Raw genomic sequence first — 15,457 nt, forward strand, 5'->3', positions numbered from 1 at the left:
TTTTTTATAATTCTTTTGTATCTCTGTATTAAAATGCTAATTTAATATAAAAATATTATATACAAGTATCAAGTATGTAAATTAGCATAAAATATACTGATAAAACATTTTTTGAGTGTGTATATATATATATATAAATATAAATGCCTGCATGAGTTTTCACTGGCATTTATGGATGTAACTACAAATTGTGGTACTTGACAAAGGTTTGCCAAAATAGTCTTGGGCCCCATGCGTTGATAAGGCCTACAGATGAATGAGGATTCCTGATGCAGTGCCCCCTGAGGGATCGGCGATCACAGTTGTTCAGTTTAGGCTTGCGCCCTTGTCCTTTACGCACTGAAACTCCCCCAGATTCCTCTTTTAATGATGTTCTGCACTGTTGAAGGTGAAATATCCACACGTCTTCCTCTCTTTCACAGAGGAACATTGTGATTAAACATTTCAATAACTTGACTGGCCAAACTAGCAAACCTCGGCCCATCTTTGTTCCTAAAGGGCTAGACCTTTCTTTGATGCTGCTCTTGTATCAAATCATATTTACACTCACCTGTTGACATCACCTGTTTCAAATCACATCATAACTAGTTTACCAGATTACTGCCCTAAACTGCTCCTGTCACAGCTGTTTCTGGAGTCTGTCGCAGGAACCAAATCATGAGGAACACATTAAATAACATTTTTTGTTTTGTCTACAATGAAATACGAGTCAAAGTAAATTCGTAAATCACTTTCTTTTTTATTTGCGTTTTCCATACTGTGCCAATCTTTTTCTGATTTGGGGTTGTAGATAAAATCTTGATGCTTCTCAAGTAACAAATATGTCCGACTACATTTTGCACCACAATCAATAATCATGTGACGTCTATGATGCACAATGTCATCATGAAGCTGCATAACACATCACAAATGTTTCTGTAATTGTCTACTGAGAGTTTTCTACAGGTGTCAGTTTCTGTCTGTATCTATTGTCTGAATGAAAACTCTAGATCAGTAGATTAATTCAGAGCTACCTCTCCTTAAAATGGCACCTTATCGTGTTGTAGGGGTTTTAGTGCCTGAATGATGTTAGAAGCGGTGTTGTCTGGGATTAAATGCCTCTGCTATTGTCTGCCAAGCCAAAGTGGTCCTAGGTAACAGGTCTAAGGGTGCTTTCACACCTGCCTTATTTAGTTGGATTGAATCGCACTAGAGTTCGTTTCCCTCTTGGTGCGGTTTGTTTGTGTAGGTGTGAATGCAGCAATCGTACTCGAGTGCGCACCAAAAGCGGACCAAATAAGCGTATCGAGACCTGCTTGAAGAGGTGGTCTCGGCACGCTTTCAAACGAATCCTGGAGCGGTTTGTTTGTGGTGAGAATATGATCCTTACTGAAACAGGTCCACTGCAAAAAGGACTGCGCCTTTTGGACTAATCCAGCTGCTGTACGCCGATGCGCTGTGCATTATGGGATATGGAGGAAACATATTTGTTGACAGCGCTTTACCAACAGAAAGAGAGAGAGGGGAAAACATTACCTGAAGCATCGTTGGTAATATTTCCGCAAGATGAGCATGTCGCAGTTTAGCTAAATTAATTCATGGCGCCTCCTGAAGTGACGAGCGATGCATTAAACACTGTTTTCCAGCCGCGGCCGCGCTTCATTTTCGTAATGTATAGTTTGTCTAAAGCAGGGATACTATCAGCCAGTGCAGTCGTCCCTCCAAAGTAAAAGGTTTTGTTTACCTGCGGGAGTTCACTGGCATTTTCCCGCACGTGAATTCTGACCAATCAATAAGCAGTTTAGGAACTATGTTCAACAACATCTGGCCAATGAGAGATGTGGATTTTGTCAGATGACTGCATTTTGGTTTGTTTCAACTGGTTCAGACCAAAGCCAGCAGTGTGGTGTGAAAACGACCCAAAGACGGCAGAAAATGCAACAATGTGTCATTTATTACCCTTGATCCGGACCAAATGAAGCGAACTACAGATGTGAACGCAGCCTAAGTGTAGTTAAAAAAACCCTTACAGCCTAATTGAAGACCAGTATGATGCAAACGGGGCCCCATGCTGGAGCCAGGCCAGAGTTAGGGCTCGAATGTGAATGATTTTAGGACTTTCCTCTGGTGTGAGTTATTACATGATTCCTGTATATGAAACTCAACACTGATGACTGAAAGATTTACTTTATACTCACAATTTCAAAACACATACCAGCTTATCTCCAGTGTGAATCTCTGCACGTTAAGTCCTTGCCACACAATCGACAGGTGTTTTATATATTATGAAGCATCACATGGGACTCAAAGGACTGTTTATATCTGAAACTCTGTCCTCTTAGCAGACTCTCGACTGTGAACCTTCATATGCTCAATAAGGGTTTTTTTCCAAGTGAAGCTCTTCCCACACTGAGGGCAACCGTGAAGCTTTTCTCCAGTGTGAATCCTTATATGCTCCGTAAGGTTTTGTCTCCGGGTGAAACTCTTTCCACACTCAAGGCAAGTGTAGGGCTTTACTCCAGTGTGAACCTTCATGTGGTTTTTAAGGTTTTGTTTGCATATGAAACTCTTTCCACAGTGTTGACAAGTGTACGGCCTTTCTCCAGTGTGATTTCTTATGTGGTTTGTAAACGTTTGTTTCCGAGTGTAACTCTTTCCACAGTGTTGGCAGGTGTAAAGCTTTTCCTCAGTGTGAATCCTCATGTGGTTTGTAAAGGATTGTTTCCTAGTGAAACTCTTTCCACACTGAGGGCAGGTATTAGATTCGGTCATCTGTGCTGTTGTTTCTGAAGACGTTCTTCTCTGTTCTGGTTCTTCTTCAGATATTTCCTCATATTGATCCTCCTCTTCAATCTCATCCTGATCTTGACTCTCCTCTTTGAGTTGCATCAGGTCTACAGTGGAGAATAAAGACGAATACATGGGTGTAAATCAGATAATAGCATTTTGGTAAAATGTTGCCGTATCCATTGTACTGTACTGTGCTGTGGGTAACACTTTGCATGACGCCTACATACACAATGCTTTTGTAGAATTAAATCGATAAACTCTAGATTAAAATGCAATAGTATACACCTGAAAATGTTAAACGCATTGTTTTCCATTTTGAAGTAAAGACAAAGACACTCTAATAAAGATCAGGATTAATAAACGAGAAGACAGTGGGTGTACTGCGAGCTGATTGGATGTAGTAAAGTAGGCGTGTCATTCAGAAGGATGGGGAAAAGGGTTTGGGAAGAGTTATTACAACCTAACAGACTCCTCCCCCTCACCATATCTGATGTAAAAACTGACAGCTGATTATGTGCGTTAGCCACGCCCAACTCCTCCTATCAGACCTGATCTGAGAATTTATCTGAACACAAACAGGAAGTGTTTATTGCAGACGAGGGCAAACTATTTGTTATTTTCTTAATGACATGCACAGATAAATTGTTCATTGCAAAACTAGCACTGAGAGCTAACCAGATCAATATGGTCAGTTTTGAGTTCATCTGTACGCAGCATTTTATCTTCTTTGCTTGTGGTTGAAGGTTTATTGAGCTTTTTTTTCTTATTTGTATAATTTACATGATTATATTAACTTGCTCCCCAGCGAGGCACAAATAAGATCAGTGTATTGTTTGTTCACTGGATTTTCATTACAGAAACAGATATTGAAAAAGAAAAACAAGACGTTTTTTATTTTCGTTTTAAAATTTAAAAACGAATATTGAAGTTTGAGGCGTTTTTTGATTTTGAATTTTAAAACGAAAATAAAAAAACGGCTCATTTTTCTTTTTCATGGTGAAAAACGGAAAAGCAAATTTCAAAAATGATTTTTTATTTCGAATAAAAACAATAAAATCACCAGAAAAGAAAAATAAATAAAGACTTGTTTTTTTTAATATTCTGAAACCAGATCGTCCAACTCATTTATGGTGATGTAATGCTGACCTGCTAGCTTGCTATACACTTGTATTTCCACTTAACACTGTAATAAAAGGTATTTTCTTGTGATAACAGGATTTTGTTAAGACATATTTTCCTCATTAAGATGACATTTCTCATATAAGGGCCGGTTTTAGGCTATATATTTATTTTTTGTTTGCATGTTTTAAATGAAACAACCTTTATTTTGACAATACATGCAAGCTATTCATTATTTCATATAGCCATCTGCAAATTGCAGCAGATTTCATTCATTCATTCATTCATTTTCTTGTCGGCTTAGTCCCTTTATTAATCCGGGGTCGCCACAGCGGAATGAACCGCCAACTTATCCAGCAACTTTTTATGCAGCGGATGCCCTTCCAGCTGCAACCCATCTCTGGGAAACATCCACACACACATTCACACACACACACACACTACAGACAATTTTAGCATACCCAATTCACCTGTACCGCATGTCTTTGAACTGTGGGGGAAACCGGAGCACCCGGAGGAAACCCACACGAAGGCAGGGAGAACATGCAAACTCCACACAGAAACGCCAACTGAGCCGAGGTTCGAACCAGCGACCTTCTTGCTGTGAGGCGAACGTGCTACTCACTGCGCCACTGCCTCGCCCATTGCAGCAGATTTTCAACACATAAATTGAAATTATGGTGACGCGGTGGCGCAGTAGGTAGTGCTTTCGCCTTACAGCAAGAAGGTTATATATATATAAAACACAAAGAGATGAGCAATGATTCCTAATGAATGTCCAATGTTACTGTCACTCCTGAAGTGAAAGTGATTTTAATAATAAACTTTTTTTGGGAAAACTGTTCTGCCATGCAAATAATGCATATCTCGTCGAATATGGTGTTCCTTATAACAGGCTTTAATGAGGAAAATATGTATTAATGAAATCTCATTATCACAAGAAAATGCCTTTTATAACATTATTAAGTGGGAAATAATAACAGCCTACAGTAGGCTAACCTGTGTGTGGCAGCAGCGTGAATGAGTCGGTCTATCTGGTTTTGGAATATAAAACAAGCCTTTATTCATTTTTGTGTCTAGTGACTTTATTTTTTGTTATTCTAAAAAAAAAAAAAAAAAAAATCAAATGATTTTGGAATTTTGCTTTTCCATTTTTCACCATGAAAAAGAAAAAAAGGGCTTTATTTTTGTTTTAATAATCAAAAGCGAATATCAAAAAACGCACTGTATTTCAATATTTGTTTTTAAATTTTAAAACAAAAATAAAAACTGGCGAAGCAGTGGCGCAGTAGGTAGTGCTGTTGCCTCACAGCAAGAAGGTCGCTGGTTCGAGCCTCGGCTCAGTTGGTGTTTCTGTGTGGAGTTTGCATGTTCTCCCTGTGTTCGCGTGGGTTTCCTCCAGGTGCTCCGGTTTCCCCCACAGTCCAAACACATGCGGTACAGGTGAATTGGGTAAGCTAAATTGACCGTAGTGTATGAGTGTGTGTGTGGATGTTTCCCAGAGATGGGTTGCAGGCTGGAAGGGCATGCGCTGCGTAAAAACTTGCTGGATGACTTGGCAGTTCATTCTGCTGTGGCAACCCCAGATTAATAAAGAGACTAGGCCGACAAGAAAATGAATGAATGAATGAATAAAAAAAAATGGCTCGTTTTTTAATATCCGTTTCTAAAATGAAATCCAGTGACCTAAAGATACACTGACCAAACGGCTTGATACGCTCTGGGTTTGATGAAGTTTCCATTTAAGTTTACAAAGTGTCATCCACTGTATCTGCACTGGTTAGACACGAAGAGCGAAACTCGTGCACACAGTTAAGCTTTAACATATCTGCACTAAACTTATTCCAACTAAAATCCTGACAGTCTTTGTCTAAACTCAGTTATCAGTGAATAAAAGCTAAGTTTATGTTTACTCTCTGACTTGAGATGTCTAAGTTAGCAATTTGTGCCAAGTTCTCTTCAGCGGATGTTAAATATGATGAATATGATGTCAGATAAAGCAGTTTACTGAGAAATATTGATCAGTGTAGAGCTGCAGACCTGAATGAGGATCAAATGTTGAGGTTTGAGGATGAAAACCAACCTGTTTGTTCCTCAGGATCTTCATGTTTGACTCTGAAAGCTTCTTCAGTCTCTTCATGTTTGACTGTGAATGTTTCTTCAATCTTGATGTCTTCACTCTCCTCTTTAATAAACGCCATCTTTATAATAATCTGCTGTTCTGTGGGTTTGGACAAGATGAAGAGCATCATTAACAGAGGAAAATGACTCAATCTCTGGCTTTGTCTCAGTTTAAAATAAAAGTCTTGTCCTCATCTCTGTTCTCCAGAGACTGATTTGGTGTTGATGATGAACTGATTTATGATATAAAGACAGAAAATAAACGCAGCTTTACTGTTATTCAGATGTGGAAGAGGCCGAATAACGTTCCTTAACGCTTAATAAAACATTACATTCATCAATATATTAAATAATAATGGCGTTACTGTATAAATCATTCAACAGCTGTAATCTTGCCTTAACGGGACACATTTATATAATCGATAAAATGTTTATAAACACAAACCTTTCTCGAGTAGATTCACAACAAACAGGAGCGCGGCGCTGCCTGATGACGTCACTGACAAGCCGAGATAAAAGTCCTGTGTCTAAAATCACAAAATACACGCCACTGATTGCTGGAAAAATTAATAACTATTAAGAGCGTGTGAGATTCTGGCTTATGATTTATACTACTATTATTATGTTTTTTTAGCTATTATGTTTAAATATTAAAATATTAATATCCAGAGGTATGCATTTTCTACATTTGTTGATCAGCAAATCACTTATTTTTAAAAGGTACACATAACACAAATAGTTATTCCTTAATCATTAATTTTCTTTTTTTCTTTTTCCTTTATTAATCTGGGGTCACCACAGTGGAATGAACCGCCAACTTTTACACAGCGAATGCTTTTCCAGCTGCAACCCATCACTGGGAAAATTATTTCATCATATTAAATGTAATTTTTAAATAAATTTGTAAGCTGTCATTTTAATGGAGAACATGGACGTCAAATAGAGTTTGTGTTCATGTTCATGTAAATAACATATCCTGTATTCCACTATTTAATAGGGCTGGGAGTCTTTAGGGACTTCATGACCCGATTTCAAAACAATTCCTAACCTACATTTTCCTTTTCCTTCTGTTGTACAGTTTCATCTTCACATTTTAACCAGAATTAGAGTTTCTATGCTTTTGCTGAATCATTGGAATATCTGCATGACAGTACGCACACCATTAAAAATTATATATACAGTTGAAGTCAGAATTGTTAGCCCCCTCTTTCTTAAATATTTCCTAAATGATGTTGAACAGATTCAGGAAATGTTCACAGTATGTCTGATATTATTTTTTCACCTGGAGAAAGTCTTATTTGTTTTATTTCGGCTAGAATAAAAGCAGTTTTTAATTTTTTAAACACCATTTATGGTCAATATTATTAGCCCCTTTAAGATATATATTTCGATAGTCTCCAGAACAAACCATCGTTATACAATAATTTAACCTAATTACCATAACCTGCCTAGTTACCCTAATTACCCTAGTGAAGCCTTTACATGTCACTTTAAGCTGTATAGAAGTGTCTTGAAGAATATCTAGTCTAATATTATTTACTGTCATCATGATGAAGAGAAAATAAATCAGTTATTAGAGATGAGTTATTAACACTGTTAAGATTAGAAATGTGTTGAAGAAATCTGCTCTTCGTTAAACAGAAATTGGGGAAAAAATAAACAGAGGGCTAATAATTCTGACTTCAACTATATATATATATATATATATATATATATATATATATATATATATATATATATATATATATATATATATATATATTGTTGGACTCATAATTATTAGCCCCCTGAAATATATGCCTCCGTTAATTTGTCCCCCAATTTCTGTTTTAACTTTTCCCATCAGAAGGGTGGATTCAGCGGGGATTTCATGCCCAAAATGTAATGAAAAGTAAAAAAAAAAAAAAAAGCATCAAATAATATTTGGATCATGCAGTATCTTACAATATATCCTATTTATTCATAAGGTTTTAACTGTATTTGTTCATCTATCAGGCTACAGTAAAAACTGAACTGCACTGTTCCAGTTACTATGACCATTTATGTGAAGCTGCTTTGACACAATCTACATTGTAAAAGCGCTATACAAATAAAGCTGAATTGAATTGAATAGGTAGGCTTTAACGTACAGCAAAGTAGAAAGAGTTCATGCTGATAAAATAATCCCCCAAACAGCTGCCAAAATTGACCAAAAACAATACATTTTATTCTGTCATTAACTATCTATATATATATATATATTCATCACAATTGAAAATATTTTTGTTTTAGAATATTTATTAGTGATGCATGCAATGATTACAGAATAACCAAAAAAAGGCAAAGAATGGCAATCCCTGATTTTTAAAATCACTTTCAACAACTGCAGAAAGAGACTGAAAGGGCAGAAGCACAGCTTCATCTGGCAGAGGAACAACTGACTGACCAAACTGCAGCAAACCAAGGCCAGACTTGAGATCCGCCTCCTAAAGGCTTTGCTCAGACAAGCTGCTCTCTCCACATCAGATGAGGAAGTCTGACATTACTGTGGAGTTTTTGACATAAAGTCTTTTTTTAAATTCATCTATATTTGATGCTTGTTATGAATATCTTCACTGTCCAGTGTTTGTGTTGTAGGCCTCAGATGAGCGGGCTGCTGGGAGAGGATGGGCTGGGGTTTCACTTGTTTTCAGTTTTTTAAATGTGTGTGTGTGTTTTCATTTCAAATAAAAATAAAGTTATACTGACCCCACGCTGGCTATTCTACGTGTTGCTCTTTACATATCTATAGTCCTACATTGCGATTTCCTATCCTGTTTGAGCACTGGTTATCTAGATTTAGTGATCCTGAAAAGTTCCTATACAGATCAGATTGATCCAATCCCATATTGCTTTGAATAACTGGCTTAAAAAGTAAGCTGGATTACGTGATCACGGATCGCAAAAAACATGACTAAATCTGGATCAATTGAATCCAGATTAAACCTTTTGAAAAACCGAGCCCAGACTCAGTTATTGGCGTCTGCATTGTTAAATTACTTCAAGCATCTCATGGGAATCAAGTAATTGTTCATAAGGGCCGGTGTCCCTGCAGTTTAGCTCCACCTTCCCTCAACCCACCTGCTTGGAAGTTTCAAGTGTACCTAGTCAGACCTTACTTACTAGTAAGACCTAGGCTCGTTCAGCTGTGTTGGATTAAGGTTGACGATAAACTCTGCAGGACACCGGCCCTCCAGTAACAAGTGTGTTGACCCCTGTCTTAAACTCTTTCCACACTCTTGTCAGGAGCAAGGCTTGTTTTAGTGTGACATAACTCATGTCTTCTATGGTTCCCCTTAATGGAGAAGCTCTTTCCGCAGTGTTGACATGTGTAAGGCTTTTCTCCAGTGTGAACCTTCATGTGTTCTGTAAGTTTATTTTTCTTTATGAAGCTCTTTCCACACTCTTGGCAGTTGTGAGGTTTTTCTCCAGTGTGAATCATCACATGCTCTCTAAGGTTTTGTTTCCAAGTGAAACTCTTTCCACACTGTTGGCAGACGTAAGGTTTTCGTCCAGTGTGAATCCTCATGTGGTGCCTAAAGTTTTGTTCCCAAGCGAAACTCTTTTCGCAATGTTGACAATCGTAAAACCGTTCTCCAGTGTGAAGCCTCATGTGGTCTGTAACGATCTTTTTCCGCGTGAAACTTTTCCCGCAGAGATGGCAGGTGTAGGGTTTAGCTTTCTGGGCTCTTTTTCCATGAGGAGGGGGTGTTCGACTGTTCCGATTCAAGTCACGACATCCTTCATAAAGATCCTTCTCTTCTACTTCATTCTGATCTTGACTCTCCTCTTTGAATGGCATCGGGTCTTTGATGGAAAAAAAAAGACAAAACCACATAGATGATAAAATTAATAGCACAGCTAAATTTTCCATTAAAATAATACTATATTGTTGATTACTGAAGTCGATGCATTTTAAAAACAAAAACTGGACTATGCTGCGAGTTAAACTTTCTTGTAACCTTAATGCTTCATATAAGATATTCTTGATACTTTAGGATGCATCCGAAGACCACTAACTGCACGTTCACACTGAAAGCGGCGAGAGCGTCAAAGTAGCCGGAAGTCATTCATTTTCATTGTGATCTGGCAGCAATAAGCAGCGAGGAGCAGCGTGGCGCGTCTTCGCCGGTGTGGGCGTTGAGGAGAGTTGAAATTAAGTCAACTTTAAGGTAATAAGCTATGACACGGTTCAGCGGCAAGCAACCAGAATGTGGAAGTCCACCGTAGAGGTCCGCATTCCCGCGGGACCCGACAAGTTTTCTGCGGCGCGGGAATAAATTTCCGAATAAATCGCGCGAGCGGTCGGTAACGGGTATAATTTGGGACGGGAGCGGGCTGTCTAGCAATATCGCGGATATTGCTATGCGAATGAGAGAGAGAGAAAGAGAGCTTTGCCTGTGTGTGTGCTTGGTGCTTGTGTGTGTGTAAGTTAGTGCGCGCACGCGCGAATGAGAGAGAGAGAGAGAGAGAGAGAGAGAGAGAGAGAGAGAGAGAGAGAGAGAGAGAGAGAGAGAGAGAGAGAGAGAGAGAGAGAGAGAGTAAAACTAAAAACTGAACTCAACCTCCAGACTAAACTTAAATGTTATTCGGCCCTAAATAGAACCACACAGTTGGCAAATTATTTATCATTAAAACAATTAAAAGAAAAGCACATTCTTTCTAAATATCGCCTCTGTGATCATGACCTAGAAATAGAAAAAGGCAGACATAAAAAATCCTGGACTCCTAAGGAAAAGAGAATATGTCAACAGTGTGACACAAACCAAATAGAGGATGAGACACACTTCCTTCTGTTCTGCCCCAAATACAGCACCACTAGAGAAATATTTTTCCCCCAATTTGAAACATTGATCAATTCATTTTTTAATTTAAATGACTCAGAAAAACTTTACCATATACTCGAAGAGGACGAATTGACATTTAGACTAGCTGCAAAATATGTATATACCCTACACACCATAAGAAATGGTTAATGTAAATTTGTGTCTTATTTAAATAATTTAAACTTTTTACTATTATTATTATTATATTTATCAAATGTATTGTTTTTTTTGTGTGTGTCATTATATCTTATCTGTATTACTATTAATTATTATTTTCAATGGTTTTAATATGTTTCATATTTGAAATGCTTTGGCAATACTGTACTTAATGTCATGCCAATAAAGCAACTTGAACTGAGAACTGAACTGAGAGAGAGAGAGAGAGAGAGCTTTCCCAGATAGCAAAATACACTCGGGCTAGTTCCGGCTAGATTCTCGCCTGCCGGAGACTTACCACTCGGCCCGCCAGATGCGGCCCGGAGCTGGCGCGACTCAGTATTTATATACCTTTATATAAAACCTTTTGGTATTACATTGGTACTTGATACATGGTATTACAAGCCTTTGAGTTGATATAACAGCAAACGCCTGTGTGTCTGCTTGGTGCTTGTGTGTGTGTTAGTGTGCACGCGCGCGTGCGTATGAGAGAGAGAGCTTTGTCTGTGTGTGTGTGCTTGGTGCTGTGTTTATACAGACAGCTTGGCTGTCTCTGGACTGTTTAGCTGGGTCATTTTCGGTTTTGATCTCCCCCCGCTCTTTAACGGGATCGGGCGCGGCGGCCAGAAAACGGGGCGGGGCGGGCAGTGGGACAACAAATTCTTAATATAAGCAGGAGCAGTCGGGTTCGGGCTAAAACCTGGCGGGTGCGGGCGGGAGCGGGATTCAAAATTTAGTCCCGCGCAGATCTCTAGTCCACCGCTTGAGTGCAAATGAATGATTCACTCCATGAGTCAAACAAAAGGATCTGTTCAAAATGAACGAATCGTTCAAGAACGACCCATCACTGATGCAACATGGAGGAACATGCAGTGCTGGTGTTGCGCCTGCAGCTGTCACAGCGGTTTATCAGAAACCTTTTATCCATCATTTCTTCCGCAATTGACAGCAAGAATGAACGTAGAAGCCTTGTCAAATTGACAAGCAGCACCTGAATGTGTTCACAAGAAAACGCAAAAGTGGGAGGAATTTATAGCGCATTTCGTAAGTGAAACCACCTAATAAACACTGATTAGCAGTTCAGTATTTATAACACGACGGTCTCTTCTTTACATTTACATTATAACACATTGAGCTCTGCGTTCTGCTCTGTTATAATGACTGTTTACATTTATATGCTTAACCATCATTTATCACAGCACTTAATTTCATTACTTCTCATATCTATAGTCTATTCGTTTTCATCTCTTTATTTAATATTTAGTAAAACAAGTTTAGTCAAAACAAAAGAAAAAGTGTAGGATTTTTTACATGGAGTGAAAGACTTCTCTTTAGATATCTTTGATATGAGCACTGTTTAATAATTGTGCACAATACATGTAAATGTGTAACTAAAACAACACATACAGCGCATTTAATTGTTGTTTATAAATCACACAACTGCGGTATACAGGATTACTTATAACAACACTGTAATTGTGACATTAAATACTGTTTCACATTTACATTTATTCTAGTTAAATATTTTGTGTTGTGTTACTATTAAAGTGTTTTGCTTTTTTTTTTTGGCTCGGACAATGCAGCCGATTTCTACAGTTCTGTTTACTTTGTCATTTGCACAACAGCACAATAGAGCTGAGTATAGTGTGTACTGTACTGTACCTGTACTGTATTTATTTATCAAAGAGTTTGTGCAGCTGTTATTTTATGTGCAGCTGTTTATTTGTAAACAGGGAGGAAACCCCTTTGTTTGAATTATTTTTTTTTGCTCAAAAACTGTTTAATAAAGTTTTAATAAAGGTTTTAACTCTCTAGTAATCATTTATGGGAAAATACCGGATATCCATTGTATACTGTCCTAAAAATACTGAGATATAATTTTTCGCCTATATCGCCCAGCCCTACAATGTAATTTCCAGTGTAGTCATACAGTGACGTTTCTGAGACATAATAACCCCTTTCACACATACAGACCTTTCCGGAAAATTACCGGCAATTTTCCGGAAAGGTCTGTATGTGTGAACAGGTCCTTTTTGAAAATACCAGTAAATTCGTTCTGGCTATTTTCCGGAAAGAGAAGTTGTAACATTACCGGTAATTTGCGCTGTGTGAACGCAGAAGGAAGATTGACGTAATAAGCGCGTGCACGTCTAGAACGTGCTGACGTGAGACACCTGCTTTAGCCAATCAGAACAGTCAGACGCATTTACGTCCGCGTGGTTTATGAGAATAAAAGCCTTTGAATATTTTTCCAGACACATTTAGCTGCTAGAAGTTAGTCAGATCACGTTTATATGTTCTTCTTAATGCCAACTGTATAAATAATCATCGATGAGATGCTTATGACAAGCCGTTGTTTGTTTACCTTCAAGCTTTGCGTGTGCCTGCGAAACAGCCTGTGAGCGCCTGCACACGCACATATTATGAACATCTCGACATGAGAAAGTGATCCTGCGAAAGTTGTTCACAATACTGATTATCCACAGAGTCTGTAATTTAGTCAAATTTAGTCAGCCGTTTAAAGCTCATTTCTGCTTAATGATGTCAGAATTTACCGGTATTTTGGAATGAATGTGTGAATGCTCTTTTCCGGAAAATTTCCGTAACGTCCTCGCCTGTGTGAACAGCGCTTTTTTCAATATACCGGTAAAGTCGTTCCGGAAATTTTCCGGACATTTACCGGTATCACTGTGTGAAAGGGGCTAATGAACAATCTCAGACAAGTTCACTGTCATTAAAGCTCTGTGATGGTCATTTAAGCACAAGATAAGAACTAACGGTCAAATTTAATTGTTTAACTTTCTAAGAAAGAAGCAGCGGGTATTAGAGAATAACTAGTTAGTTAATATTTCTACAAAGTAACGAGTGGCGTTAATGTCTGAAGTAAATCTTTCACACTCCACAGAAAATACAAACCAGGATCAGTTCAGCCTGGCACTTCTGCTCTGATCAGTTCATCATGTGTACAAATTGAACAGTCTCCTAAACAGTGTTTAATTACAGGCAGGTCTGTGCAAAGATCTCTTTAGCGGATGTTAAACATGATTAATACCAGATAAAGCAGTTTACTGAGAAATATTGATCAGTGTAGAGCTGCAGATCTGAATGAGGATCAAATGTTGAGCTTTGAGGATGAAAACCAACCTGTTTGTTCCTCAGGGTCTTCTATTTTGACTGTAACTGTTTCTTCAATCTCTTCATGTTTCACTCTCAAAATATCTTCAATGTCTTCATGTTTGACTGTGAATGTTTCTTCAATCTTGATGTCTTCACTCTCCTCTTTAATAAACGCCATCTTTATAATAATCTGCTGTTCTGTGGGTTTGGACAAGATGAAGAGCATCATTAACAGAGGAAAATGACTCAATCTCTGGCTTTGTCTCAGTTTAAAATAAAAGTCTCTTGTCCTCATCTCTGTTCTCCAGAGACTGATTTGGTGTTGATGATGAACTGATTTATGATATAAAGACAGAAAATAAACGCAGCTTTACTGTTATTCAGATGTGGAAGAGTCAGAATAACGTTCATTAACGCTTAATAAAACATTACATTCATCAATATATTCACTAATAATGGCGTTACTGAATAAATCATTCAAGAGCTGTAATCTTGCCTGAACGGGACACATTTATATAATCGATAAAATGATTATAAACACAAACCTTTCTCGAGTAGATTCACAACAAACAGGAGCGCGGCGCCGCCTGATGACGTCACTGACACGCGAGATAAAAGTCCCGTGTCTAAAATCACAGAACACACGCCACTGATTTGCTGGAAAGATTAATAACTAAAAATAAAGAGTGCGAAATTCTGACGAATCAAAAATGTACATATATAATTAGTTTTGATACCAGGTGTCACTGTTAAAATCCAAATTGTGCAAAATATTATTTACAAGTGAAGATAAGTTAAGTTTACAAAATGAGCAGCTATCTTTCTCCACACACACACACACACACACACAAACAAACACACACACACACGCACACGCACGCACACACACACACACACACACACATATATACATATATATATATATATATATATATATATATATATATATATATATATATATATACACACACACACAAAAAAACACACACGATTAATTCTTTAACTACGGACACTTCAGTCCTTTGATCAAATATCTAAAAATATATTTTGTTCAAATTCCTCTTTCTTTGTCAAACTAATAATAAAACAAACTTTAAAAAATGTACTAGCTTTCTATTATATTTCTTTCAAATTATTCAACCTCCTTTTAGGTTTCAAAATCCCTGTTTTCCCCTTGTTGCACACCCACAGTTTTAAACTTCTACAATGAAATAACAGTTTAAAAGATTATTTATCTAGTATCTATTAATGTATCTTATTCAAGCAGTAGTGAAATAGTTATAGTCATTAATGTGAGACTATTATCAATATTATCATTATTTCCAGCACAA

At 37.7% G+C, this 15,457-nt stretch overlaps 1 protein-coding gene across 1 annotated transcript; it reads right to left on the reverse strand.

Moving 5' to 3' along the window:
* Positions 1-722: 722 nt before the first annotated feature.
* On the reverse strand, positions 723-14,727 carry im:7143333. Its single transcript, XM_021466292.3, has 4 exons — positions 14,672-14,727; positions 14,154-14,324; positions 9,357-9,834; positions 723-2,734 (listed from the first exon to the last, which is right to left on the reverse strand). Exons 2-4 carry the CDS (start codon positions 14,302-14,304, stop codon positions 2,296-2,298), a joined length of 1,068 nt encoding a protein of 355 aa, XP_021321967.2. The 5' UTR covers positions 14,305-14,324; positions 14,672-14,727; the 3' UTR covers positions 723-2,295.
* Between the last annotated feature and the right edge of the window lie 730 nt (positions 14,728-15,457).

Source organism: Danio rerio, chromosome 15 (assembly GCF_049306965.1).
Source record: "Danio rerio strain Tuebingen ecotype United States chromosome 15, GRCz12tu, whole genome shotgun sequence".
In the NCBI taxonomy this organism is placed as follows: domain Eukaryota; kingdom Metazoa; phylum Chordata; class Actinopteri; order Cypriniformes; family Danionidae; genus Danio; species Danio rerio.